Genomic DNA, 27,880 nt, shown 5'->3' on the forward strand with positions numbered 1-27,880 from the left:
AAGAAGAATCTTTTGTTCTCACTGTTTTAATTGATCTATTATCACGCACGCGCAGTGGGCTTCGGCAGTCGTGCGCGGTCCCGCGTGCACGCATCGTGTCGGGAGCGCGCAAGCGGGGGCGGTCCGGTCCGGAGGCTTACCTCCTCTCCTCGTTTCTTCTTCTTGTTCTTGTTCTTCCTCTCAGTGCTGCTTTGCTTGCTGCTGGTTTATCGCTGCCACCACCACGCGAGTTTAAAGAGCAAAAGGACGAGCGGGAGAGAGCGAAAAGGCGGCCGTGTTACTTGAGGGTCCCCGTGACCGTCTCTTCGATTTTTGGGGGGATTAAAAATCACGCCGAATCGCAGCGTTGACGGCCGAGCACCAGCAGGTAAACACGATGAAGTCTAAGCGAATGTCCCGTGGAAAGTGTTTCTTTTTTTCCCCCAATTACCGCCGCGGAAGAGGAGAGACGGGGAGGAGGTGGAGGTGGATGTACGGGGGACGAGCCTCCCTTTGTGCGGAGGAGCCAGGGTCACAATGTGGACGCTCGACGGTTGGTCGCCTCAGCCAGCCCCACCGTCGACCGTCTTCCTCTTGCGGCCGCCGTCGTCTCCACAACAGAAACGCCTTCTTTTATGCGGCTTTTCGTCAAGTTTCCAACTCCGAGGCCTGGTCTTACCCCCTCCTCCCCCGTCTGTGTTTTAAACCCCCCGGCGGCGATGTTGTAACGCACCCTACTTTTAGCCTCGCAGCTAGCTCCCCTGTGACGTTCAGGGACGGCTCGGTTTCCAGCCCCCGCTCGACCCCTATTGTGTGTTGTGCCCCCACAATGCGGCGGCTCGGCGCTCGTGAACGGCGTAGGTGACTGTTGCGACGATTGCCCGACCTCGGTGCTTGTTTTTGGGTATCGTAACCCATTGAACGTGCATCGGCACGGTTATCGTGCCATTTGAGTGCCGACGTCTACCACCGCCATGAAACGCCCCCTTCGGTAGCCCGTCGAAAGGCGAGCTTGTTTGTCCACTTCGCCATCCAGATAGCTTCAACTCACGTGAATATACTATAATTTTTTTTCTATGTAAATATACAAATACGGCTGTGTTTTCACCCCCCTTTTGGAATTCATTTGACACATGTCGTCATTTAGCCATGTTTTTGTCGCCCGCTAAGGGGCTGAGATTGGCGTTAATGAAATGACGCCATCACGGTGGCTTCGCTAATGTGTCACGAATGCTTTGTTTTAGCTTTTTAGATTACATCTGCCTGTTGCGCTAAAATAACCCCAACACTACCTAAAGAAAGAAAGAAAAAATAGTCTATTATAAGAACTGTTTACGAAGCCATCCCGTTCACAAAGGAGGCAAAATCATGTGGATTTTTAAAGTTACAAACTTTTCTTGGGTATTTAACGGAATGCGTGGGAATAAATGAGGAGTTTTACAACTTTCACGTTTTATAACGTAACAAAGGTGGGGGAAATTGATTTTGAGCACAATTCTGACTAAAACAGCTAGATGTCACGCAAGGAATGGTTGGCTACCTTGATTTTTGGAGTGCCTCAGTTTATGATTTATTTATTTATTTATTTATTTATTTATTTATTTATTTATTTATTTTAGGTTGATAGCATTTTTAAAAAAAAATATTTATTTATTCATTTGTTTATTTATTTATTTTTACTTTGTGTTCCAAGCTAAATTCTGAGGCACGAGTGAGCTCCAGATATGCTGCCACTTGAGAGAAATAAGAAAAAAAATAAGTGGATAGTTTGCCATAACCGGCAACTCGCCACTTAGCACAATTTTGCCATGAATCGTGCTAGAAGTGTACTAGCTCATGGTAGACTGGTTGAAATGGTTTCCTCTAAAGTGCAAGGTCTCGGGTTCAAATCTCACTGTCTAAATTTATTTATTTTTTTAACTACAATTTCTTGCAGCGTTGTGATGAGTTGCAAACGAGCTGTTTTGTTTCACGTGCTTTTTGAAGAATGAAACAGTTATCGAACTTTCCACATTTAAAGAAGTAGGAGACACAATTTCTGCATTTCAAAAGACACAAAGTGTGTGCTACTGCCTGATAACACTTTGCTCTAAGGGTTATGGTTAGGTCTAGGTTGGTCACATCGGTAACAGCTTATTTCCAATGGCTAAACAGAATGAAAACTTTGTGAAAAGACACAAAAGGGGGTGTAGCGAGACAGGAACCCCACTCAGGCCTTTGACCAATCAGAGCCATTCATGTCAAAATATAGTGTAGTAAAGAAATGTCAGTGTACATTTGACAATTTTTAACAAAAACCTCACAGTGATATTAATGATGTTGCGTACAAGCACACTGGCGTGACAGGAGTCACGCGACTTGATGATTTAGTGTTGTTGATTTCTTTCTCTCCTTCATGCAGGGCCAAAGATGTCCAGTGAAGTACAGAGACCGGACGACAGCCCCAGCACCAGCGGCGGCAGCTCGGACATCGAGCAGCGCGAGTCGTCGGTACCGACCGAGCAGGAGCGCGAGCAAGCGCAGCCCAAAAAGAAGGAGACAAAGATCTCCAGTAAAACCGCTGCTAAATTGTCGACGAGTGCCAAGAGGTAACACAGCCCCCTTACCGGCACCTCTTCCTAACCCCCCCCACCCCTGCTCCTCAAGTGTGGCGGGTACACTGGGTTGTTTGTTAATGTGGTGCCCTAAGGGTGTGAAGCTGTGTAAAAACCACCATAGTCCCAAAGGTATTGTCATTTCAAACATGCCTGCTATTCAGCGGGACTGTGAACCTTATTTTGAAAGGAAATAATACACAGACATCAGTGGAGCTTCATTACCCTCAATGGAAACATATTTGTCGCTACAATGGATTTACAGTGAACCTCTGTTTATCTCAGGGGATAAGTTCCAGAGACCCATCCGTAATGGATAAAATTCTGCGATAATCGTTTTACCTGTCCTGCACGCTTTAAACAAACTGATTAAAACATTTTTTTTAAGTATTCCTTAACATCTTCTGTTCTCATTCTCTTGCTTTGAAGACCTGATGATCTCTGCTAACTTAATGTGAACATACACAGTGTTTCGTCGCATAATCACCATTTGCTTCTCACAGATTCACCTATTGACAGATCATTATTTTTTTTTTGCTCACAAAAATGTAGTCACTCTTGTGTTTTAAATTAGTTCCACCTCTTGCGGCAGCTTCGTGCCAGGGAATGATGTTGGAGTAAGTTGAGGAGCTTCGTGTAGTGCCTTGCAGCTGTCTTGTGGCTTCTGTCAGCAATTTTAAGCCTGTTTGCTCAGTTATTCGTGAATTTTTACTATTCCAGGAATGCCATTGATGGGCTTATCGTAGATTTTACATATAAACCTTCAAACAGTAGCGACTTTTAACACACATGGACAAGAAGCGCATACAAATAGAAATTAGAGTACTAGCATGCATGTATTGTCTCTGCTTCTGTGGGAAGAACGACTAGTACTGGAGCCCAGTAGACCTTTTTGCTTTTAATTTCTTCCAGTAGACCTCAGTGGTGATGTGGCGTGCAGCTCTTAAAGTAAGACTGGCGGAAGTTATTTATTTTTATTTTTATTTTTTTATTTTTTTTAATCTAACATTGAAGTGTTCGTATGTTTGTAAGGTGAACATATGTAAGTGGCACTAAAGATCAATGGTGCAGCAGCGATGCCAAGGATGATCTGCAATATAATGAATACAAGGGAACACAACTCTTCTGTGCTTCCCTCAAGACAACCACAATGGTGGAATTGTGTGCAAAATTATTTTTTTATTTACCAGACTTGAAAGCTGAAAATCGGTCCACCAGGTTTGAAAGCTTTGAGTGGCCTTCGATGCGGAGACATTAGGCTGCATTTCAGTTGAGATATCAAGCAACTTCATGTGCATTATTGAATGATGTTCACATCACATTGTCGTCATCACCAGCAGTTTCAGCACAAATTAAAGTGTTCTCTGTTAAGATAAAGTGACAAGGACTGCCTGACCAGTTGATCTGACATCTGTTTGGAAACTACACGTCAGCAGATGGACGTGGTTTGAATTTGAGGTTTTATCGTGACAGAAAAATTGCATCATGACGCAATATTTGACAAGGTAGCCCATTATGCGGTTTTCGCCTCAGTTTTTCACGTTTGTAGTGTCATAACAGGTTAACTGCTGTTTGTGCAAACAGTAATAAAACTAAAGAGTACTTTAAACTTGGATAACAAGGATGACTTTTACATGGTGAGACTGCGGTCTTTGAACGTGAGCCTTGTTTTCACCATTTTGCTTTTATTTTGTGATTTGAAATTTGATAAGCTATGTTTGCTGTTTTACTATTATTTTTCTCGAATGGCTTTTCATTCAACCTTCATTTTATAATCATTTCTTTGTTAAGCCCTGTGGCTTGGCCTTAAGTGTGAGTGGTGTTGTACAAGTATATATTTGCCTCACCTTGCCAAAATACTATCCATCCATCTATCCCTGTCACAAAACAACTGAGATTGTTCCAAAGGTCCTTGAAATCTATCAATCCTTTTAGTTTTGCTCATGTAATGACTAAAGTATCCATCTATCAGCCATCTATGATTATATTTGCTTTGCGTTGTTGTCAGCAAAACAACCTCAAACACAGCACATTTATTTGTTTAGCTTTTCTAAAGACTGTATTCAGTGTTAAGTGCATCCCTGATGGAAGCCACTAAAACTAACACTTAAAATGTCTCTTCTGTTTTTCTTTCAGGATTCAGAAGGAGCTGGCTGAAATTACATTAGACCCTCCTCCAAACTGCAGGTGAGACGCTCTTATCTGCTCCCCCGATGATTGCTTTGCTGATGTGCAATGGTGCTGTTTGCGTGTGTGCGCACCTTTTTCACAGTTATGGCTGCAGTGAGAGCGTAAAAAAGAGCTGTGGTGTCACCTTTTAAAAGCCGTTTCCATTCTTGTATGATTTTTCCAACACACACACACCCCCTCCCACTCTGTGTGCTGCAGTCAATGCTTATTGTGTGATGTTTTCTCTCTCACTAACTCTCTCGGGCCTTTTGAGGACGAGAGATGTTGCCGGCGAGCCACATGCGGCGCGTCCGTCATCCCCCTCGGGGATGCCGCGCAGGACGGAGCTTTTTATCAGCTTCCGTGACGCCGTCATTGATGCCGCCTTTGTTGATTGTAGTTTGAGGAGGTGATGGTGGTGTTATTGTTGTTTTCTGGCTTTGTTCCTAGGGCGCCAGTTTGCTGTCGTCTGGCCGTTGACTGCCTCTTTTATAGCGGGAAATAAAGCACAAAGCTAACGATTTCACAATACATGATTAGATCGCTCGAATTTTAATTTAATTCTTAATTAGTCTTCAATGTCGATAAAAAAATGTCAATTAGGTTCTTGAACACATTTGCTAGGTGCATCAAAGACACTGTCACTATTTTAGGAGGTTGTTGTGTCAGAGGTGAAAAGTATGTTGATGTTTTCTAGCTTTTTACCTGTGGTGCCAGTTAACAGTTGTCTGGCCATTGACTGTCTTGTTTACGGTGTCAAACAGCTTCTTCAAAGACACGACAATGTATATGTTAGGTCTCTCAAAGACATTTTGCTGTTGGTTGAATGTTTCATGTGTGTTGTTAGGTTTGGTGAACACTTGAGTCATCTAAGACTAGGGATGTCCCGATCACACTTTTTTTTGGACCCGAGTCAGCGTCCGAGTCACCTCATTTTGAGATCGGCCGATTCCGAGTCCCGAGCCGATACCTCGGCATTTTATTACAGAGAAATCCCACCCGCCGTCATGTGCGCTAAACACGGAGCGAACCTTTTCACTGCAGCTGCCAGGCCAGTGTGTTATGATACCCAAGGCTAAAAGACATGTTGTTTTCCTCGAGGACTCTAATCTATTTTAGACCCCCTACCCCTCCCCTTTTTTGAAAAATAAAACTAGGTTGGCTCACATGGAGGAGTTGGCTGGAGGAAGTAATTTGAAAGTAAAATAATCGCCAGGGGAGATTTTGCAGTCTTGGTGGGGGGGACGAGTTGCCCGGGAAACAATTAAGCTTCCTCAAGATAATCCCTTTACAACGTGTGCGTGTGTGTGTGTGTGTGTGTGTGTGTGTGTGTGTGTGTGTGTGTGTGTGTGTGTGTGTGTGTGTGTGTGTGTGTGTGTGTGGGGGTAAGAGGGGGGGGATACCTTCATCTAATAATTACTCTGCGGTGATATATATGGCAACAGCAGCGGTGACGCGGAGAAGCGACATTTTCTCAGGCGCTCGTTTGGTATGCTGCTCGCTTCCCGCTTTTCCCCCGGACCGAGCTCGCTTGAAAGGTTATTCATTTGAGCGGCTGCGACAAATGGAGTCACAGGCTGTTGGCCTTCTTCAGGAGGCAGGAAGGAGAGCGGCGCTAAAGACATCCACTTGGGATCGTTCCACAAACGCGGCACCGGCTGGGAGGGTGGGACGGTGGGAGAGTCCAGGGCGGGGGCCAGTTGATTTATGTCATCTCCACTCCCTTGCACGCCACCTTCTTACCAAATCGTCTTTAGTTTAATCTGCGGAGAGTTTCACTTTGCCTTGTTGCGCTGATGTATCGTTATTTAATTAAGTGGATGTGCTAATTCAGTGGTTTCGTATTTTTCCATTGTTGCAAAAGACACAATCCTAAGTTAAAAACAATAAAAGAAAATGTATTTTGTGAAAATAGCTTTTGGAAGACTTATGTTATGTAGTACAATAAAACCTGCTTTATTGCAACTGATCTTTGGCACCCCCGCATATTTGTAAGCAATTGTTTTTTATGGGTTTTTGCAGTATAGTAAACCCCCACATATTGGTGATTTTATTTTGGAAGCGGGGAACATATCTCCCATTCTTAGTGGAAATACCTCTTTAATCTTGTTGTGTTGTTGTTTTTTTGTTGTTGTTGTTTTTTTGTTGTTTTTTTTACCCCAACCTGATCCTGTCCCCCATAAATAGTGCGGGTCAACAAATATACAGGCAAGTCCAAATACTACGTTCCTAGCATTTAGTTTAACATTGTGCCACATGCGGGGCACCACCGAGCTCTACTAGAAGACAAAGAGTAAATTATTAGCAGGAAAGAAGAGGCAGAGAAGGTTGACAACTAAACTCCAGTAATTGTTGTCATCCCCACAGAGTAGAGCCAATGTATGCCTGTGGATATTGTTGTATGCTCTGTTTGTATGTGTTGCTGCTCCATGCGTGGGTTAAGTAGCAGTTGTTAAGTCACAGTTAGCGTAACATCTATGCCCAGCTATGCTACCTAATTGTGCGCTTATTGAGGTACTTTTTTTTTTTTTTTTTTTTCCTTTAATCAAATCATGTGTAAGCCATTTATTTTTAAGGGTGATGTAAGATGAGTTTGTGGTTGAAAGTGTTTATATAAGTAATTGTAAACATTTGCATCAATTACTCGCAGTTTTTCTGTATTTGCAGCAGGTTTCCATCCCCAACATATGGCGAGCCTTTACTCGATCTGATTGTCATTATTAAAGCTGATGTTCTTTAAACAGCGACAGGAGGAAACCTGAGACGACTTGATATGGTCATTATTCTCTATTGCCACACGTACTGATGCAAATGAAGCTGCATTTGTACAGAGCTCCCACCTGCACGTGCGTCGCTGTCGTTTTAGTGTTAATTAAACACCCCTGCGACAAAGCGGAGCTGACATTCAGCGGGCCGTGTCATCACCTCTTTTGTATTATAGTCTTATTCTACCGGGGGTCTCATTCTATGAGTGAAAGGAGTCGTCGTGTGATTCGAGTGAAGTAGATCAAGTGACGTCATAGAACGCGACAGCAGAGTAACAGATTAACAGACATTACGTCAAAGCAGAAGGAGCCAATTAAACTGTAGTAGGCGTCAAAACGCAATACTTGAGTAATAACCCAACTCGTATCCCACTAATCCGGTTCTAATGAAGACATGAGTCACTCCATCTACATGTACTCCCCCTGGAGATGGTGGTAGCTTTTGATTGACACTACCACAGAGTGCTATTAAGGTTTATTATTGTGCTTGTATGCTCCCATCTGTTTTGAATGTTATTTTTAGTCCATTGCTCAATGAAACTGGAGGCTATTTCACACAGAGACCCCGCAAAATTTGCCAGAGACAGATAATTACATGACACGGCCGTCTGGTGTGGATTAAGTGCCGGGTGTTAAACTTCACACTTAGGTCCAGCATTCCCGCACTCACAGGGTGCATCCGACCCCTGTTACAGCTCTGATACTAGCTTAAAATGCGAACAATTTTCAGCTTGACATGCATTTGAAAACATAAGACACTGCTCTGTATTTTAGATTCCAGTCAGGGGGATTTCATTTATCTCCCACATCTGCTGTCCTGTCTCCTCATTTGTTATCAACTCACTTGTCACGTCCCCTCCTCCTCCTTCTCCTGCTGCGTTTATCAGAAGGACGCCTTGGATTTAAGTCGTTAGTTTTCCTCGTTCATCACGTCAAAGACACAGCCGGAACACTCTGCGCCGTCTGCCTCCGTTGAGGCGGTGGTGTAACGTTAGTCGAGGTATTTCACTCTTGAAAGAGTTGTTTCTCTTGCATAGTGATATTAGTGTCTTTAGGTGTTTTTAATGTGCTTTTTGAATTGGAACCGGAAAAAAAAATCCTTGAAACATCGCTGAAAGGTTTTTATCCCCCAGAGGAAGATGGAAATATGGTCGTTGGTTTAAAAAAAAAAAAAAAATGTAGTGAATAATTGATATGCCAAAAAAAAAAAAAGGGTTAGATTTTTCTTAGAACACACTTTAAAGGACACATATTATGGAAAATTTGACTTTCGTAAGTATAATTATGTCCCTAACAATGCCCGCCCACCCATCAAGTGTGATATTAAACAAGTAATTCTTATCGGCCTACTTTTGAATGTGTTTGTAAGCTGTTCCACAGCCGGACTACACTGTTCAACATTATCATGTCAAAACCATAATGAAAGCACTGAGTTTTATAGATGGACAGACTAGTGTTTGCTTCTGATAAGCAGTACATACTTGATTTTTTTGATGAAGCGAGGGTGCGGGGTATACATTTGTTTTGGCTTACTTTCCAAGCGTGACATACACACAATGTTGTGACAGCATTAGTACTAGTTTGACATTTCTAGCTTTAGCTCTTGTGATAAATTAGTAATAGACAGATATCAGATTGTTCCTCTTGTCTCTATAGTGGTCAGTTTTTGAGCCACAGGTTCAAATGAAAAAAAAAAAAGATTAATACGTCTCACCATGACACTGTATGTGGTATTTGTAATTTGTGAAAGCCCTTAGCATGTTTTTCTGTTAAATGAGTCAACTGGTCTCAGTTTGTGTTCTGTAGTGTAGCTTGTTGTGAGATGGGACATCATAGCCAAAAAAAAGGAAGCAATTTTTGGCTATGATGAGAGCACATTTTACTCTATTGTACATGTGCTTTTATTCCCTTTGAGGAGAGACTTGTATATTTTGCAAGTAAGCATACCACACCGGTGTCATTTTTTGTCAAATATTTCTACACGTTTGCAGCATAGTATAGCCGTTTTGTCAAAAAGCGACAAGCGTGATCGTGATATGAATAAAGTTCTTGTTATCACACAGTTGTTGACTTGTTATTGGAAAAAAAAATTTGGTAACAAAGATGGAGCTTCACTTTACGCTGCTGCCCTCGTTCCTCGCCGCCTGTCCCACGCTTCCCGTTGGTATGAATATTTTAAGACTAGAGGCGATCGTACTAGCTGGAAGCAAGTGACCCGAGGCTAACCACTATTCTCATCCTCAACCATCTTATTTTCATTCTCTCCGACCCGAGCAGATGTATGAAGATGGTGTCAACTTGTTGGCTGGACATGTCGCTGCTCCCCAGAGCGTGCTAGTCGGGTGATGACAGCTGACAGACGAGACAAAAGTCCTCGTTAAATTGGCTGTTTGAAAGATGAAGTGCCAAAAATACTCATTTAGCAATTAGTCGACTTTAAAAGTTAATGTGGAGTAGTTGGTTCAACCCTTGGGATTTATTGTAGCAGTAACACTTAAATTGAATATTTATAATGTTTTCTACCAGATTCCATTATTTATCACTTTGCATACAGGAGACCAATTTCCTGTAATGTCTACTCTCCAAAAGAGGCATTGAATGGCCTTACTGCACTGAATGAACAAATGACAGGAGCAGTTTTTATTCTAAGAAGTGGAAATATCCTCTGCTGACCACAGAGAAGGATTGCTTTTTAAATTTAAGATGTGAAAGCTCCCTAGTTTGCTGCCTGTAGAAAGACAATGCTTTTAGCAATGTAAGAAAAAATACACAAATCTGACAATATGAGTTTTTCATTTGTATTACAAGTTATTTTTAACTTATGACAAGAGGTTAAAAAAAAAGGTTGGTTAAAAAGAAATAGTAAAAAGCAAAAACATGAAAATTCTTAAAACTTATAGAATACCGCTGCAATTGGCTGGCACACCAGTTCAGCGTGTACCCCGCCTACTGCCCGGAGCCGTCTGGGATAGGCTCCAGCACCCCCGTGACCCTTGTGAGAAATAAAGGGATAAGAAAATGTATGGATGGATGCATTGATTATAGAATACAATTTGGCCACAAACAAGCTTAAAATGTAGATGACTTAAAATCCAACAAGACTCAAGGGTTAAATGTGTTGTCAGCGGCTGCTTAACATGATGTGAGAAGATGCTAATGATGTCATACATACTCCACTTGATATCTTTTATCTCCAAATAAGCTACCTTTCCGCATGTCCTCTAACTCATCATCGCCACACTATGATTGCTCCATGTTGGTCCAAGGGGGGACCTTGTGAGTGTCACAGCTAGCGTTTACTCTTCAACGGCGTTGCCATTACACGCAGCAGGCGGCATTATCAATATTCATGACAGGGAGGAATGGGTTTGGGGGGGAGCGGGTGTGAGTTTCAGGAAAAGCTCCCGGGTATTCAGCGGTGTTCGTCGACCCGTGCGGCTCAACTTGCAGTGATTGTTGGCTGAAAGATGTGAAAAAACAAGCCAACACTCATTGTGTTTGACCTCTGGTGATCGATTGCTGTTCTGTAGTTGCCCTCACGTCCTTATGAATATTGATGAATCATATCCACCCTTCAGTCTGTGTGATCCCCCACGTGACATTGACCTTTTTAGTGCTTTTACCCTTTGACTGCACAATGAGAGCCTTAAAAAGAAGCATGCTTCGGAATCAGAAGCGCTTCTATCAAGGTGAACCTGAAGAGGGGGAAAGTGGTTTTGTAATTGAAATCTTGGAATTGTACAAAAGTGTCAAAAGTTTCTTTTTACTTAGAGGTCCTACAAAATTGTTGAATGGAAGCAATCTGTGTTTTGTTGCCTTGTACATACTATATGACAAAGTTGAATACAGTCTAAACTAAGAATAGGCTGCCTTTATATTTATATTTCACATAGAACCCAGAAAAGGGATGTTGAACAATAAAAGATTTTTCTTAGTCGACTTTAAGGTAGGACGTCATTGACCAATTCACTGCCAGCTGTTTTAAAATTAGAGGTTCCCATATTGGAGAATATTTTAGTGCATTTTGACTGTTTTTCAAGACCCACAGAATATTGAAAAAAAAGTGTCTGTCCTTTAGTAATCAGCAGTAGAACATTAGTTAAAAATAAAAATGAATGGATGTTTTAATGACAAGAGCTGTCAGACAAAAGCTTCATGCAGTAAAGTAGCAGAAACACAAAAAATGTTGAAAAATACTAATAGCCAAAAAATGGCCAACTGAAATGGAAATGAATTCAAAGCAGGCTTGATAGATATATTTAACAAATATGTGATTGTGTCAAACATACCTTTATGCAGGTGTTACAACTCTGTTACTAGGCGAATATTAGCGTGAAGACTCCTTACCACCCATGCCGGTCAGTAATTCTGGCCCAGAAAAAGGTTGGGGAAAAAAACCCTGCTTAAAACGGTGCTAAACATATGGTCAACTTGGACTATTTCACAGAGAGGGACCGTGTCTTTCTAACTTGTCCAGTTCCTAATTTTCCACACGCATTCAGGAAAATAATTTTCTCTTTGCTTGGGAAAGAAAACATTAGCATGTGTTGAAAGGAGCCACTGCTCCCTCCCACCACTACCCCACCCTTCTCCTGACACCAGCCTGAGTTTAATTTATCCCTAATGTTTTCCACTGCGCCACTCGTGCCTGATTCATGTGTGTCATTGAATCCTCAGCATTCTCGTTGTGGAGGTACTTTAGCGGTAAACATTTGTCCCAGGCTGTAATTGATGGCCTCGCTCGGAGCGTGAAACACAGGAGCGCTGTGGACGTTTTGCCATCACAACCTTCACTGTAGTAGCAGGTGAGGTCGTTGACAAAAGCCATTTTCTGTCAGGTGAATAAACACGGTAACTTCGACCAGGTAAACGCCGTCGCTCTTTTGTCTGAGGTCTTGCCGCACAATGAGAGAATAAATTGTACGAGAGAGACGCGTCTACAGCCTTTGGAATGGCTCTTTAAAGACTTTTTCCCTCATTTGTCTGTGTGAAATGTCATTAACATCAAGTGTGCAAATAAAATCCAGACTTATTAGGCCAAAAAAAAAAAAAAACTCGTCAGGATAAAATAAGTGTTATTTCACTATTAAATCTTAAGTCCCAGAAGAGAAGGCATGACTTAATTAAACTCATTGTTTAAACCAAAGGCAAATGCGGCTCTATAGTCTGGATTTGCATTGCAGGTCCAAGCGCCTAATTCTCAGTAAATCTTGCTCTGAAGCTTGCTTTGGGGGATAAGAAAATCTGAATTGGATCAAAATCACTTGACTTGACTTTTAAAGACATACTAGATGCTATGATCATCGCAATAATAGGACACACTATGACAGTGAATTGGTGTTTAAGTGCTGGTTTTAATAACAGTCTTTACTGTTTACAGTTTTTATGATACCCAACTGGCAAACAGTCACTTCCTGTTGGTAATTGGACAGACACGCTTATCACCCTGTAATGTCAAAGTTTGCGCGATATATAACCTGTCTTTAAAAAAATAAGTGCATCTTTGTGTGATATAGGCTGTCTTTAAAAGTGAGCGATGGCACTAAAATTGTTATCAACACTCGCAGCATTCTCTCGTAAAACATAGCGTTGGTCGTACGTGCCGTCGTAACCACCATCTCGCGCCGACCTTGCCCCCTTCAGAGTCTGCTCGTTGAAATAGGACGGCATTAAAAAAAAAACTCAGCAGTGGAGGAACATTTTCTTTTTGCCAAGCTGATGGTTTTTGCGCCAAAGTTCCCGAGAAATAGCCAAGCGGCAGCAGTGATCATTTCCATATATATGGATTGACCTTTTTCTTCCCAGGATGCATTGCAGCCGTCCTATTCGGCAGTTTAATGGCGAGCGGCCGCTCATTTTCTTGACGCAAATGTCAAAAGATAAACTGGTGAGCCAAGCTAATCTGCGTTCACATCTTATACCGTTACGGCCGCATTGAGACCATTCATGCTATCATCATCACCATGCAGGTCAAATTAGTATCACATTCTGTTGGTCTCCAGGGTACAAATGCATCTTTTGAAAGCATATTTACACTGACATGGTGTAATAAAGAAAGAGCGCAAGAAAAATGGGCTTTAGCAGTAGGACTTTCCAAGATTTGAGTTTAATCCTCCCAGGGGCTGGCCCTCTGACATCAGCCTATCTCTATCCTCTGATTGGTTCAACAAAAATTCAACATAGCAACATAATAGTCATCGTTCTGGCAGATTGAATATATGCCTGTGAGTGTTATTGGATGCTATTTTGCTGCTCCATGTGTTTTAAAGTCATGTAACATCTATGCTAATTTCCGTTAGCTCATCTGTGGCATTATTTCAGCATTAAGCTAGTGGACTTTCGTTAGACGGAATTATTGTTTGGTGGAACATTACTGTTTATATATACAGGGAGTCCTTGAGTTACAGATGAGTTCCGTTCTTACTCTGGCGATGCAACCCAAATTTCGACTTAGTCAGATTTCACTGTCTAAAGTCAATATTTACATCCAAATACTTTGTACAGTAATTAAAAAAAAAAACACACACACGCACATTTGCCCAACCCAGTAGAACCGGAACCAATATTTCGTGTTTCCACACGGGCATTCATTGCTGACGGACAGCAAAGCTTTTTCAAACTTAAACACGGAAATGTGACGCGCCTGATGGTGAGCCGACCTGCTCGATGGGCGTCTGTTGCTGGAGGTAACAACACAACTTTAAATAACTTTAAAATGACGTGATTATTGTGGGAAATTAACAAAAAAAGAAGGTGCTATGGATGAGGCACGGGCGCCGTAAAGTCAAAACGATGTAGATCGCGTACGACGTAACTCAAGGACTCCCTGTACAATGTTTATGTTCACGTTCAGCTAAATTGCCAAAACACCTGACTAGAGCTGTCAAAATTAATTAACAAGTAATCGATTATCAAATTAATTGACAACTATTTTAATAATCATAATCGTTTGGAGCCATTTTTTTTCATCAAAATTGTCCAAATCCTCTGATTTCAGCATATCAACAGTAATTGTTCGCTGATTTCTGTAGACCTTCATGAAAGAAGACTGATTTGCACTCATCTGTTTTTACTTTGGAAAACAATGACTGAACCGGTAATAGTACATCAATGTCCATTTTTTTTAATCACAATACAATTACAAAGTACGAAATAAACAACAATCACTGATTAGTAATCAGGGGAAAATGCTTTTGGAATACACTTTAATGCAAAATGAAACTGATTAATCAATGGAATAATCAATAGATTAATTGATTCTAAAAATGTCCGATAGTGATAGCACGACACCTGATCAATATGTTACATCATAGAGCTTTGCCGTGTATTTGTGGTTCGTAAAATTGCTGTGGTAGTTGCAATCCTGGGAGATTAGGTTGGCCTTCGAAAAGTAACCTTGGCTTTTACCCCACATGATTTCGCCTCAATTTCCCTTTTAATGCACCTTTGAAAGTCGAGTGTAGCAGTAGTAGTACAAATAATAGCTCCTTTTCATGCATTTCAAACAAATTCAGTCACGTGACACTTTGTGTAATGATGCCACATGTGATCCCAGTTGGAACAACAATTATTCAATGTTGTAAAATAATTCGCTTTTCAGTGAAATTAAAGCCTGCCTTTTTGGAGCAGCAGTAATTGAATGTGAATGTGTGTGCGCGCGGAGCTTTTTGAGTACAGCCACGCACAAATAAAGCCATTATCTGCATTATTTACTCTTCCGACTCGTTTCCCCCCACCGTTGGCGCGCCGTCTCCTAATGGCGCCGACGCTCGCTTCACATCTCCTTTTGCAGCATTGACGCTAACAGGAGAAGAGCTTTAATGAAGCAATCTTCTTCGCCGCTGACCGTGAAAGAGCCCTGTCGCCAATTAGCGTGTGGCTATGTTGGCAGAGGTGACGCGTTTGACGCCATTTGTTTTGTTTTGTTTTGCTTTGTTTAGCGTGCCATTTATTGCTAAAATGGTGGCTGCTGTTACTTACTGATCAAACATGCACATTGCTAACCTGCTTTTTGTTAGCATCAATGTTAAACTGATTACATAGACTTTTATTACAATGCTGATGTTAATTTGAACTTCTTTACACAGTGCATACAGTAATATGGCTTCACTCTCAACAGTTTGAATGAACTGGATGGGATGGTACACTGTTTTACCAACAGTATGCGCTTGTTAATTGTTTTGTTGTTGTCCCCCCCCCCCGGTTTTGCAATGGGGCTTGTGCCACGGACGTCCAGTTTTAAAGTGTAAGTCAACCAGAAACATTTCTTGACAATAATATTTTATATGTGACCTCACTAGTCTAAATATGACATTCTGATTAATATTACATTTGTAGAATATGAGTTATGAAGCAAAATCCAGCCATTTTATCAATCTTAGTAGGCGGCCATTTTGCCACTTGCTGTCGACTGACGATGACAGAAATGTTGCTTAGGGCTCTGGTAACGACCAATCACAGCTGGCCTGTTTTCTGAAGCTGAGCTGTGATTGGTTGTTACTTGAGCCCTGAGCAACATTGATGTCATCTTCAGGCCGCCCCGAGAAAGCATTTGCTGCTTAACTCATATTCCACTAACACAATATCAACCAGAATGCCATATTTAGACTAATGGGGCTGCATAGAACATATTATTGTCAAAAAAAAAAAAAAATGGGGGGCCTTGACTTCCGCTTTAAGGTTTGACCATTTTACGGTAGCCTATATGCAAATTGCAAAATGACTGCATTCTATACAGTCACTCATGAAATATCATTAAAGCAAATGTATTTCATGCTAGCGGTACATGATTTTGGCTAAAATGATAATCATGATTATTTTGATCATTGGTTGTGATTATTCATATTTAATAAACGATCTTCGAATCATCATCTGCTTCAGAAGGAAAGTTCTGTTCACAATTTTTTCATCGTGTTAATCACTATCAGTACTTTGTACAAGTGAGTACTCAAAAAGTGAATACTCATTTATTGAAGACATTTTTCATGTTGACTGCTAACTGGTATATTTTACATCTCTGTTGATGCATCCTTTGTACTGGTTTATCGTTCATAGAGCGGTAGTGGTGGGGGTGTTGTTTATGAACCCTCCTTGTCCTCCTTTTTTCAGCAAGCTACAACAAAGATTCCGGCGAAATAAGCATTTTTGTTCCTCCTCAGCATCTGGGCCGCCGTCTGACGCGGTGCAAACGCCGGCCTCTGGCTCGAGCTGAATAATGCCGGGCGCCTATCATTACCCTACGCAGACATCAGCACATCGTGACTCGCTCTCATACACGCGCGCACACACACAGTGTCAAAAGCGTGATTCGTGAATAAACATCTCATGACCGTCCACAAAGAAGCAGGCTAGCGTAACAGCATAATGTTGTAGTTGCTCTGGTTTGATGTGGTTCTCCAGATAATTCCTGGAAACGCTCTCGGCTTCATAATTCTAAACATTTGCTTTGCTTTTTGTGACACGTACCATCTTCAAAACACATTTGTTCCCACTCAGACAAAAAAAAAAAATGCTGTGCAATTGATCTGAAATGGTTGTTGTTACGGTAATATTCCTAACGCCAAGAGGAAGTCTAAGATGCACGAGAGGCGAAACGTGGATCCTGCACACCTCATTTGTCTCTTCCCAGCTACCTTATATTGTCCACACTGCAGAATCTAGACCTAAAAAGAAAAAATAAATAAAATAAGTAATGTATTAATTAGTTTTAACAAAATTAACTGGAACAGTTGTATGAAGGTTTATGTTTACCACAATATCAACGCTTATTTATGGTGTAGGACCAAAAAAATCCTAGCTTTGTTGGTGGCCTGTGGTGGACCCCGGCTGTCGGCCCACCTTCCCGCCTGAGCGTAATGGCGGCGGACAAGACCTCGGCGAGAACCCCGCCTGCTAATGCATCCCAGACCCTTGAAACAAATGACCCAAATAGTCAGTGAATCAAGGCATTTGGCTGACGGCAGCAGCGCAGATGCAGAGCTGCTTGCTCAGAAGCTTCTCACAGGCGTCCGCGGTGGGAGGACGCCAGCTGCACCCTAGGAAAGATTTACACCCACAGGACACTTCATTAGGTACGCCTGGGGCCAGGCATACAAGACATAAATCACAAGCTCTGATTTTATAAAGATACTCTAGATTTATTTTTTTTTTTTAAGACAAGGTTAGTGTTTAATGTTAGGGTTTCCAGAAAGCAAATTTTATTTCTTCACTTCGTTTAAATCTTTTGTTTGTAAATGGTTGAACCAGGACTGAACACGACCTTTCACGTAATGAGCATGAAAATTTACTCTGTGCTGTGTCCAATGTGGCAAATGATTCCCTTTTTTGAACTTGTGTAGTTTCACTTGTGATTTGTCCTGGAGGATGACAACAGCTCCCATCCAAACAGCCAAATGTATGAGTGCCCTCTAGCTTCAAGATCAATAGTGCCTCATGACAAACACACTGCCTCTTTCATTCCACTGCAAACAACACACACTCTGGCCTTCAGTTGAAGTTAACTCGACGCATTGGCTGTGAGGAAAATGTTTGCATGTTTGCAGTCGTCATCATCACCACTATGATCCTCATAATTATGGATTACTGACAACCAGAACTTCATTAATTATTCTTATGCCTTTTATCTGTTTGTCTGTCTGTCTCTGTCCATCCATCTAAACATCTATCTACCTGTTATCTGTCTATCCATCCAGCCATCAGTGTGTCTATCCACCTGTCCATCTATCTACGTTGTCTGTCCATCAACCCACGTATCAGTCTGTCTGTATAATCCATCCATCTAGCACCTATCATCCACCCGTCTAACCATGTTTATATCTGCCTATGCCTATCATTAATTTTGTAGTCTGTCTCAATCCATTATCTTCTGTCATTACAGTATCTGTCTAGCTCTCTCATGCTCGCTCTCTATTGCTATCTCCATCATTGTATCTCTCTCTCAGAATATTTCTGTTTCACGCTATTGTCCTCTCAATGTATCTCTCTCATAATCTATCGGCACCTCTCTGTTATCTCTCTGTCTGTCTATCTATTAGGGCGGCCACAAGCAATGATTTTGCTAGTCAACTAGTCACTGATAGTAGACGCAATTAGTCGACTAATCAGATCATATGGCAATTGCAGCTTATCGCAAGCAGCTGCTCTTATATAACCGTTATTAGTTTACACCTTCTTTAAGGTATGCGCAAATTAAGAATGAAGACAGCTCGGATGTACATTCAACTTTGATGGTTGTAGCAAACGTGTTACTTTGAGTGCTCCTGTTTCTACGTTCTGCAACACATAAATTCTGGTTGCAAGGAAGTGAGCAAGCGTGTGTGTGGTACTTGGTGTTTCGGCCTCACTATTTTATGTATTATAGGTCTTAAAAGTGGGGCCTCCTAACCTTCTTCCCCTGGGGGACCACAGCTTAATCCTGCCTGGCATCATAATCCATCAATTCTGGCCTCTCAACAATGATTGACTGACGCTTAGCAAAGGCTTTCATAATTGCAGCATTTATTCAAATGTACATCAAATTCTAAATATAGTTGACAGAATTTGTCATTACCATTGTTGTTGGTATTATATTCTGAAATAGAAACACACTGTACTTCTACAAAGGCATGTTCAACCTCAATAGGCGTTTTTCCACCTCCGGAACTTTTGGAGAACTTTTCAGTTTATCTTGTTAAAATTCAGTTTGCGCTTTTTTCCACTAACAACAATTACCAGGGTAATTAAATTCCCCAGGGGACATCCAAGTACTATTTCGGCAGCAGGGTCGTGCTGACCCAGGCAGGAACTTTGAGGGGGTGGGCTGCAATGACCATGGCTGATTGGTCAAGTTTGGAGGCGTTGTTTTTACATCGGCTGGACTCAATCAAAGTCATTTGAATTAATTACCGAGAACTGCAAGACGCTGTGAAAACACAAATCATAAATTCCCTGCGGAACTCTTACCACCAAGAACTCCCTTTACCCAGAACTCCAAGTTCCTGGACTTGTTGGTGGAAAAATTTTAGCCAATTAGGATATTGGATGGTCCTCCATTCTCAGTAGAGCAGGCATACACATAATCTCTTACTCTTTTGTGGCAACATCTGTGTCTTCATTGTTCATCAATTATATGTAGAGAGCAAAGACAGTTTTATCTTTAGTCTTCACAAGCTGAACATATCATCCAAGGTTGGTGCGACCACGGATGTGCCAGACTAGAGACACAAAAAACAGCAACAATGGATGCCTGCTTCGAAGAGTTTTTGTAAGGGGAGATGAGCTTGTATTCCAATCCAACATTACAACAAAAACAGTAGTTCTGTTTCTTTTCTCTCTTCTCATTTGGATTACAAATGTGCATACGAGCAGCATGTTGACTGGCAGAGATGTGTGGACCAATGCGCATGCGTGGAACACTTGCCCCAAAGTAAACCCTGAAATGTAATATGAATGGAACCACAAGAAGGCCAAACCGGTCTGTGTACACACAATGTGGAAATTATGGAAATATGAAAAAGAGGGGCGACTTGAAACCGCAATGCCTGTTAGAAAGACACATACAACTTGACGTCTATCCATCCACCATCAATCAATGAATCTGTCTATCCACCTTGCCATCTCTATGCATCAACTTTATATCATCCGTCAATCCACGTCTGTCTTGCTTGATGCGATTGGGGGCCACAACCACAAAAGCAAACACTATCTCTGAAATTCTGTGACCTTGCACTCGACACATGCGTCGACCTTCCGCAAAGTGCCATGGAAAACACTGTCGTTTTGCAATCCAACAGACAAGTAATACCCTTTAGCTTTCATCTTCCAGAGAAGGTCAAAAGCGTGACGACGGCCGCTGTAACGCGATCGCCTCTTTTCTTGTTTTTCCTATCTTCTCCCTCTTGACAAAAAGGAAAATCCCAACGTTTGTTTTGTGTACAGGAGGAAACAAAAGCGTGTCCCAGCCGGGCCGACGTTTTCTCTCAGACTCTCCGGAGATGAGGCGGCCCTTAATGAGCTAATTAAGTAAGGCTTAGTCAGCGGGGGCCTCCTTGAAGAGAGGTGGCAAAGTAGATTACGCCTTGACACCGGAAGAGGACTCAAGCGATTCCTATTTGTGGAGAATGATCTTATTGTGGGGATCTGCTTTCAGGAAGTCTCTGTTGGTTTTTGTCCAAATAAAAAAAGACAAGCGGCGATATCACAGCCTGGAGGGAAAGCAAGTGTGGGGCGCACACATACTTACACACACTCACAATTTGTGCAACAGCAGGGGAAGGCTTGGCATCGAACACCCTTGCCGGTAATTACATGAAATCACAGGGATTGTTCATTGTTCCCCGGCTTTGTGATGTGGACATTGTCCTGGTGTCTCGCTGGCAGCGTTCCAGCTCAGGGTCTTATCGCAAACAACACTGAAGGGGGGGGGGGGGGGGGGGGTCTGGATATGGAAATGGTATTAACTGCAACAGACGTGACCGTCGGCATTCAAGCAGCATCTGGTCAACATGGAACCTGCATGAGATCTAAAGTCATTTCTCATTACTGTAAACCGCCCGTTTATTGAGAAGGACACATTCCAGAACAACCCGCAATAAGTGAACATCTGCAATATACTGCCAAATGTGATGTATTAGTTTTGTTTTAAACATGCATGTAAACTAGTGCTGTCAAACGATTACAATTTTTTAAACTAATTAATCACACAATTTTTCCATAAGTAATCGTGATTAACTCATTTGCTCCAAAAAATGTATAAATGCGTTCTATTTTAAATATTGCCACGGTGCCAAAAACATTTATACGTTTTGTTTTTTATGCTAGGCATACTAAAGGCTTTGATGCAGCCTCTGACCTGAAGAGGTTACTTAAAGCAATGGTAGTTATTACAAAAAAACGGCCAGATCAACCAGGGCCATGCTGCAACAAGCTCTTTTCCCCAGTGTTTTCGACAGGTTTGTGAACAATGATGAAACTTAGCTATATTCTAATACAAAAGTACTTTTTTTCCTGATGAAAGAAGAGACTCTAATCTTTATTTTGGTAGGTTCCATTATTTTTATAACGATAGAGCACAATATTCTGTGGGCCTTGCAAAATCGGCAAAAACCAGTAAAACAGCCGGGAGCGAAGGGGGTTGATTCGGTGAAAACGGCTGAGAGTGAATTAGTTAATTTTGATTAATCACATTGTTTCTGCTTTTTCTTCTACTCTTGTCATCAAAGCTTGTAACAGATTTTTACTTTAGTCAAATTTTTGAATTAATGTAAAATCATCAAATAGAAAGTACTGCGTATTTAGAATCCAGGACTGTTTCAATAGCATTTTTTGAACCTTGAATGGAATACTTCTCTTACTGATAAACAAAACGATCGAGATGGACTCGAAACAATTCTCAGAACTTCTCACTTACAGTTTTAGTTCAGCTCACTCCAGCAGTATGTTTGCAAGGCCCCGAGAAGTTAACTTGAGCAGGGAATTTTGCTCTGAGATGATACGCCAAAGGCGTACAAATAATTTGCCATTTGAATTTGGCTCTGCAAAGTACTCAAATTACTTTGGAGTTCTCCAACAAGCATCAAGCAAGTAAATCAGAAATTTAAAATATCCCGCCAGTGATTCCGCCAAGTTTGGCTGAGTGACTGAGTTATTTATTTATTTATTTATTTTAACACTTAACTCTTTGACTGCCACACGTTATAAAAACAAAACAAAAAAATCCACAGTGCCAGCCGCTTTCGAGCATTTTAACTCATCTTTCTAGGCAAAAAGAATATTGTTTGCCTTTACTACATATACAATGTGGCTACTAAATGAAAGATCGCATTCCATTCATCGGAATTTTATTAATCATTATTAATCGTCGTTGGCAGTCAAAGATTTACGGTAAATTAATCTCCAGAGTTAACGCTTTCATTTTGACAGTACTAACATGTCTTTTTGTTTCCATGTGACAGTGCCGGCCCCAAAGGAGACAACATCTACGAGTGGAGGTCCACCATCTTGGGACCGCCGGGCTCCGTGTATGAAGGAGGTGTCTTCTTTCTGGACATTGCCTTCACGCCAGACTACCCCTTCAAACCCCCCAAGGTAGATCGCTCTTTGATTCAGTCCACATTTTTCCGGCATTTTCCTTCTGACTGGTACTAATCCCATCCTGGTGACCCCTGAATTTGCCGGCAAGACTAGGTGAGAAGTTTTAACACCTAACGTCTCACTGTTGTCACGCTGTTGTGTGCATTTGTCACAGTCAACTATTCTATGTTTGAAGAATTTAAAATTGGGATTTGAAGGCGGTTGTCGGCTTCCGAGGTAGTAACAGAGGCCGGATGGTGGCGGTGTGAAAGGGAATAGCACCCGCGCTGCGAAGGTTTACAAGCAAGTTGTCAGTGTATAGGCACAGGCGGACAATATAACTGTTGTGTGTGAAAGGGGCAAGCACCTGACACATCCCATTGCAAGCACGATGTTTTACCGCAGTGCACCCCATCACCCTGCTGACGCTCGTCTCTCCGTCTTTGTGCTGTGCTGTCAAACCAGCTCACCAGACCCCGCCCATATTTCCCCTCTCCAGAGGGGCTCGGGTGTTTCCGCCTAAGCTCCTCCTGCCCCGCCCCCCTTCAACCCCTTCACCAAGCTGTGATGTGCAGCCAAAACCTATTTTCTCACACGTCGGCCTCCTCTGTAGTCCACAGCTGCTCAGCACTCCCTGGTGGTGTGAATTCTACAGACAAGTTTGGGTTATTTCTAGTGATTCTTTTGAAAGTAGTGATGGATAACTTATTCACTGCCACCAACGTAGCGTATACATTAGTCAAGTAGGTTTTTCTAACGGTGGGTACAATAGTTAATCGTCCATCTGTCCATTTTCCAAACCGCTTATTCCTGACAAGGGTTGCAATTAAGCTACAATTGATCAATTAGCAAATTAATGGACAAACTACCTTACAATTCTCCAAACAGTCAGAATTCCGGCTTTTCAACAGAAGCATTAGGAATAAATATTTATTGTCAAGATTTCTGTAGTCCTCAATGAAAGCTGACCAATTATCATGTATTGAATCAAAATAAGGCATTTGCAAACATCTTTTTTTTTTTCTTTGGAAAACACTGATCAACATTTTTGCCTATTTTCTGACATGTTCATTTCTGTTTTCTGCACTGTCAGTATAAAATATACTAATGTACTTTTTTATTTTTTTATTTTTAGTTTTTTTATCGATTTTAAAAATTACAGAAAATTGTTAGTTGCTGCCCTACTGTAATAACGGAAAAAAATCCCAGTAGATGGCAGCCTTGCATCACTCTGGGTTTTCCATCAGCACAGCTTTCGAGTAGGAGGTAAAGATTCGGTGGTGAATATTGGCTTGTCATGTCGATTATGAGGGAGCGAAATACCATCCGCATCTCACACTTCCACAGAGTGCAGGTATGTTTATGGCATCAACGGAGTATGTGTCGCAGCACGTCGTAGAAAGCCTGTGTTACAATTGTGAGAAAAGATGACTCAGTTTATGAAGTGAATGGCAAACGCCATTGTGGTGAGTCAACATGGCTCATTTAGTCGCTGCGTAAAATATTTTGCCATCAAAAGCCCTTTCTCAATCATGTTTTTGTTGTTGTTTATTGTTTGTGTGTCAAAGTTTTGTTTTGTTTTTTTTAATGTATCAAAGTCAGTGTTTTGCTTGTTTTCTCCACTTTTTTTATGAAAGATGAAAGAAGTCTACTTTTCTTTTGTTAGGTGTGGTAATTACATTGTCACAGAATGCGATATTCTTGAAAGATCAGTCTTAAGTGCTGTAAGCTGGCAATGTGGGAAACAACGCTTTGGAAACAACTGCCATTGAATGAGTTCATTTCTTCCAATCATGACAATTACTGCATTGTGGATGACGGTTTTTTTTTTTTTTTTGCTTTTTTCTCTCTGTGGCTTATTCTAGTGTTTTTGTTCATTTCTATTGTGCAAGGAGGTGGTGGTCATGCTTCATAAACCAGCAAGAGAAGCCATCACATTAGTCAAAAAGCATTCTATTGGCGTGTGTGTCTTTTGGATTCTGGATCATTTCTTGTGGTTGTGTTTATTTCTAAAGTCAATCTTATGAGCCTGCAAACACCAAACAGGCTTATAGAAGGTTTGGAGTTATTTATAACGTCCTGTCTTGTGGGAGTTTGGAGAATGCCAGGGCCTATTAGAGATTTCCTCTATGTGTGTGGGGAGGTGGGGGGGGGGCTCGGGTGCAAGGTCAGAAGGACCAGATGTTAGTGGTGGGGGAACTGAGGAAAAACACTGGAGTGTGTGTTAAATCCAAATGGATGTCCAGACCCCTTAAGATGTTTTGGAAAGCGGGGGCCGCAGAGTTTAAGTGACTTCTACACTTTGGTGTCACACAGCGAGACTAATGTCCCATGTAATCGCCTGTGCCTTTCACACAGCACCCAGCAAAGGTTCATCTTTACTTTGTGCGATTCCCTTTCACACAGCCAATGTCCTCCCTCGAGTATTCTCCAGTAAACCTTGAAACTAAAGCTGCAATGATTAATCAAATAGTTTCAATAATTCAAATAGTAAAAAAGGTCAAAGCAGAATATCTGCCGCGAAGCTTCACAGGGATCATTTTTCCACACGGGCAGACGCACGCACCACTCTGTGTGGCAATAAGCTGCTGCGATGGCAGCGAGCCAAGAGGAAATAGTCCGTAAAAAAAAATGCCCAATGTTTAGGATCATTTCACACTTAGAGGAAGATCAAGTGCGATGTGCACCACAACAGCACTTCTACGATCTCCAACATAAGGTATTGTTGTTATCTAATTCAAGCTAACACAGCCGCCAGTGCACTTTCAGTCCCTTTATTGAACCAACGCTAAGAAGACAAACACGAGCTGCTGATGGCCATAACTGATGCCGATTCTACGCTCGCATTTGCTGACACCCACGTTACTCACCGGGCCAGGCTCTGCTTTTAAAACCATACTCAGTCACAGATACTACAGTAGAATGTGAGCACGGGACTCCAAGTGGACAACAAAAAACTGCCTGCACCTCCCTTGCACATTATTATGTTGAATAATGCAAAATAATTTTTAGAATAAGATGCAGTGCAGCGTATATAAAACTTCCACAGTCAGTCAATTTTGAACTGTACCTTTCACACAGAACCCTGCAAAGGTAGGTCATTAGCTCGTCTGACTTTTACTTAAACAGTGTTGATGTTTGTTTGTTAGGTGACTTTCCGCACTCGAATCTACCATTGCAACATCAACAGTCAGGGTGTGATCTGTCTGGATATCCTGAAAGATAATTGGAGCCCCGCCCTCACCATCTCCAAGGTGCTGCTGTCCATCTGCTCCCTGCTCACAGACTGTAACCCAGGTAAGGCACAAACAGTCACAATGTTTATGACAGAAAGTCAACTGAGATGGACTGTCGCAGAAATTTTTTTTAGTTAAACGGCAACCTGGCATTGGGCTTTGTGTTGAACCACAAAAACATGGTGGGATTGTCAAGGAAGAAGTGGATGGGCACAAAGCCCAAAAAAAAGTTTCACCTTTTACCACATATTGCCACTAATGATACTTTGTCCCACTTTTTCTTCAGCCGACCCCCTGGTGGGAAGTATCGCCACACAATACCTGACCAACAGAACCGAGCATGACAGGATAGCCAAGCAGTGGACCAAGAGATACGCCACATAGACACACACATGCACACATACATTGGAGCCACGCTCTTCCTCCTCCTCCTTCTCCTCTTCCTCCTCACTCTACCACTCTACCTCTTTCTCCCCTTGGTCCGTCAAAGCACACTCACTAAGTGCATCGCTGTACCCAACCCTCCTCTTCTTCCTCCTCCCCAAACATTTTATGTGTTTAAAAAATTAAAAACACACAAAAAAATATATTAAACACAAAAAAAAATCCTCTTTTTTTTGTTTTGTTCCTTGTTGACTTGAAAGCTTCTTTTTTATACAAAGAGTAGTAAATTTGGGGATTTTTATTTTCCAATATGTGAATGTTGGAACTTGGAAGTATTGTATTGGAAATAAAAGACACACACCCATCGTTATAATCAGGGGTGCACATAAGTTGGTGGCCGGGTGCGCCAGATTCAAGTGATGCAAATCGCTGCGTGTTTATGTAGCTAGTATCTTACGTTTTTTTCTTTTTTTTCTTTTTTTTTTTTTTTTTTTTTTTTTGAGAGGGGGAGGAGCAGTACACGAGGCTCATATTGCGCGACCGTTCCAAGTTGAACTGATGTGTTCCTTTCTCAGTTCGGTTAAGCTGAGCTGCAATGTGGCAACAGTGGGTGAGCGAGCGGCAGGCTTCGTTGGTGTCACAGCGCCACGGCCATTACGGTCTGTCAAAATGTGTTTACGGAAACCGGTGCTGCAAAATAGACTGCAGGGGACTAGCTCGAATGGCGCCTCTTGATGGATTTCCCTTCTCGAACCCTTTTTATTTACCCTTGCTGACACATTTTTTTTAAAATAAGCCTATGCACCTTACAACTAACAAATATGACTGCGAAACAAACAGTAAACAAAAGGTTGCTAGCGACAGCTGCTAGCATAACCAACCAATGTTGGCCAACTTCCAAATTGCAGTGGTACAAAGAGACGTCAAACTATAAATAATAATAAATAAATATTTATCCACGGTGACAGGAAGGTTGAGATCAATTTTGCGCTGCCAGCCATGCCGCCCCGTTCCACTGCACATTTCACGCATGCCAGAAACCGCCACTGACTGTTATTACTCTTTTCAGTTCATACAGTGAGGTCAGTGGGTCGGGAAAAATGTTATCATCAAGCAGCAACCACCGGTGAGAACCAGAGCAAAATAAACGTGCACCCCTGATTATACACATCATACGCATTATCCTCCCACTACACACACATGAATATATGTCATTCTTATTTTCTATTTGGCATCTGGAAGAAAATGTGCGCTTTTTACTTTCTCCTCTTTTATTTTTTGTTGTGTTTGTCTCGACGTGCATGGAACCGGAGCCTTCATGCTTTTTAACTTCCTCCGCTTTTTCTTTGTACTGTATGTATTTTTTCAAAGACTTTTTTTTCCAGGCAGACCACACGACAGGAAAAAACAATTGTGTGCGCGTATGTGTTGCGTGTGTGTGTGTATGCGTGAGTGCGTCGAGGTCTGCCTGCGAAAAGAGGGCAGGACTTGTATATTTGACTGGCTACCCGCGCCGCTGCTGTTGTGCACTTGTATTACTGAAAACACCCAATAAAAACACACTGTGGTTGGCTTGTGAGAAAACGAATCTGTTCTCGCTCTCGTTGCTTTCTATTTTTTTTTGCCACATTTCCTCTTGTTTCAACGTTTGTCTGTGAGTGCAGAAAAAGTGATTGAGTAATCTTTCGGCAGGTAAGACTTTTCT

The 27,880-nt window shown here is 41.8% G+C and overlaps 2 protein-coding genes across 7 annotated transcripts in view; one reads left to right on the plus strand and one right to left on the minus strand.

The window, feature by feature from the left end:
• znf385d (zinc finger protein 385D) overlaps window positions 1-735 on the minus strand; it is a 118,803-nt gene extending 118,068 nt beyond the window's left edge. For 2 of the 5 annotated variants that reach the window (XM_077526614.1, XM_077526610.1), the window contains exon 1: window positions 141-735. The gene's annotated coding sequence lies outside the window, so the exon portion shown is untranslated. The remainder of the gene's footprint in view (window positions 1-140) is intronic. The other 3 variants (XM_077526615.1, XM_077526612.1, XM_077526611.1) reach the window with 2 other exon arrangements.
• On the plus strand, window positions 84-27,763 carry ube2e2 (ubiquitin-conjugating enzyme E2E 2). Of its 2 annotated transcripts, none has more exons than XM_077526617.1 (6): window positions 84-367; window positions 2,381-2,567; window positions 4,710-4,760; window positions 22,438-22,570; window positions 25,705-25,852; window positions 26,078-27,763. In XM_077526617.1, exons 2-6 carry the CDS (start codon window positions 2,389-2,391, stop codon window positions 26,173-26,175), a joined length of 609 nt encoding a protein of 202 aa, XP_077382743.1. In that variant the 5' UTR covers window positions 84-367; window positions 2,381-2,388; the 3' UTR covers window positions 26,176-27,763. The 2 variants fall into 2 exon arrangements, with proteins under 2 accessions (XP_077382743.1, XP_077382744.1); XM_077526618.1 differs by lacking the exon at window positions 84-367 and adding an exon at window positions 783-1,030.
• The last annotated feature ends 117 nt before the right edge of the window (window positions 27,764-27,880 follow it).

The sequence above is a fragment of the Festucalex cinctus genome, chromosome 7, assembly GCF_051991245.1.
Source record: "Festucalex cinctus isolate MCC-2025b chromosome 7, RoL_Fcin_1.0, whole genome shotgun sequence".
NCBI classification, from domain to species: domain Eukaryota; kingdom Metazoa; phylum Chordata; class Actinopteri; order Syngnathiformes; family Syngnathidae; genus Festucalex; species Festucalex cinctus.

What these genes read in the sequence shown, in the direction of transcription:
- ube2e2 (XM_077526617.1), top strand. Translation starts at nt 2,389, where the DNA reads ATGTCCAGTGAAGTACAGAGACCGGACGACAGCCCCAGCACCAGCGGC. An exon ending in TTGTCGACGAGTGCCAAGAG is followed by an intron (nt 2,568 to 4,709) that starts GTAACACAGCCC and finishes TTTTTCTTTCAG; the next exon opens with GATTCAGAAGGAGCTGGCTG. An exon ending in GCTCACAGACTGTAACCCAG is followed by an intron (nt 25,853 to 26,077) that starts GTAAGGCACAAA and finishes CTTTTTCTTCAG; the next exon opens with CCGACCCCCTGGTGGGAAGT.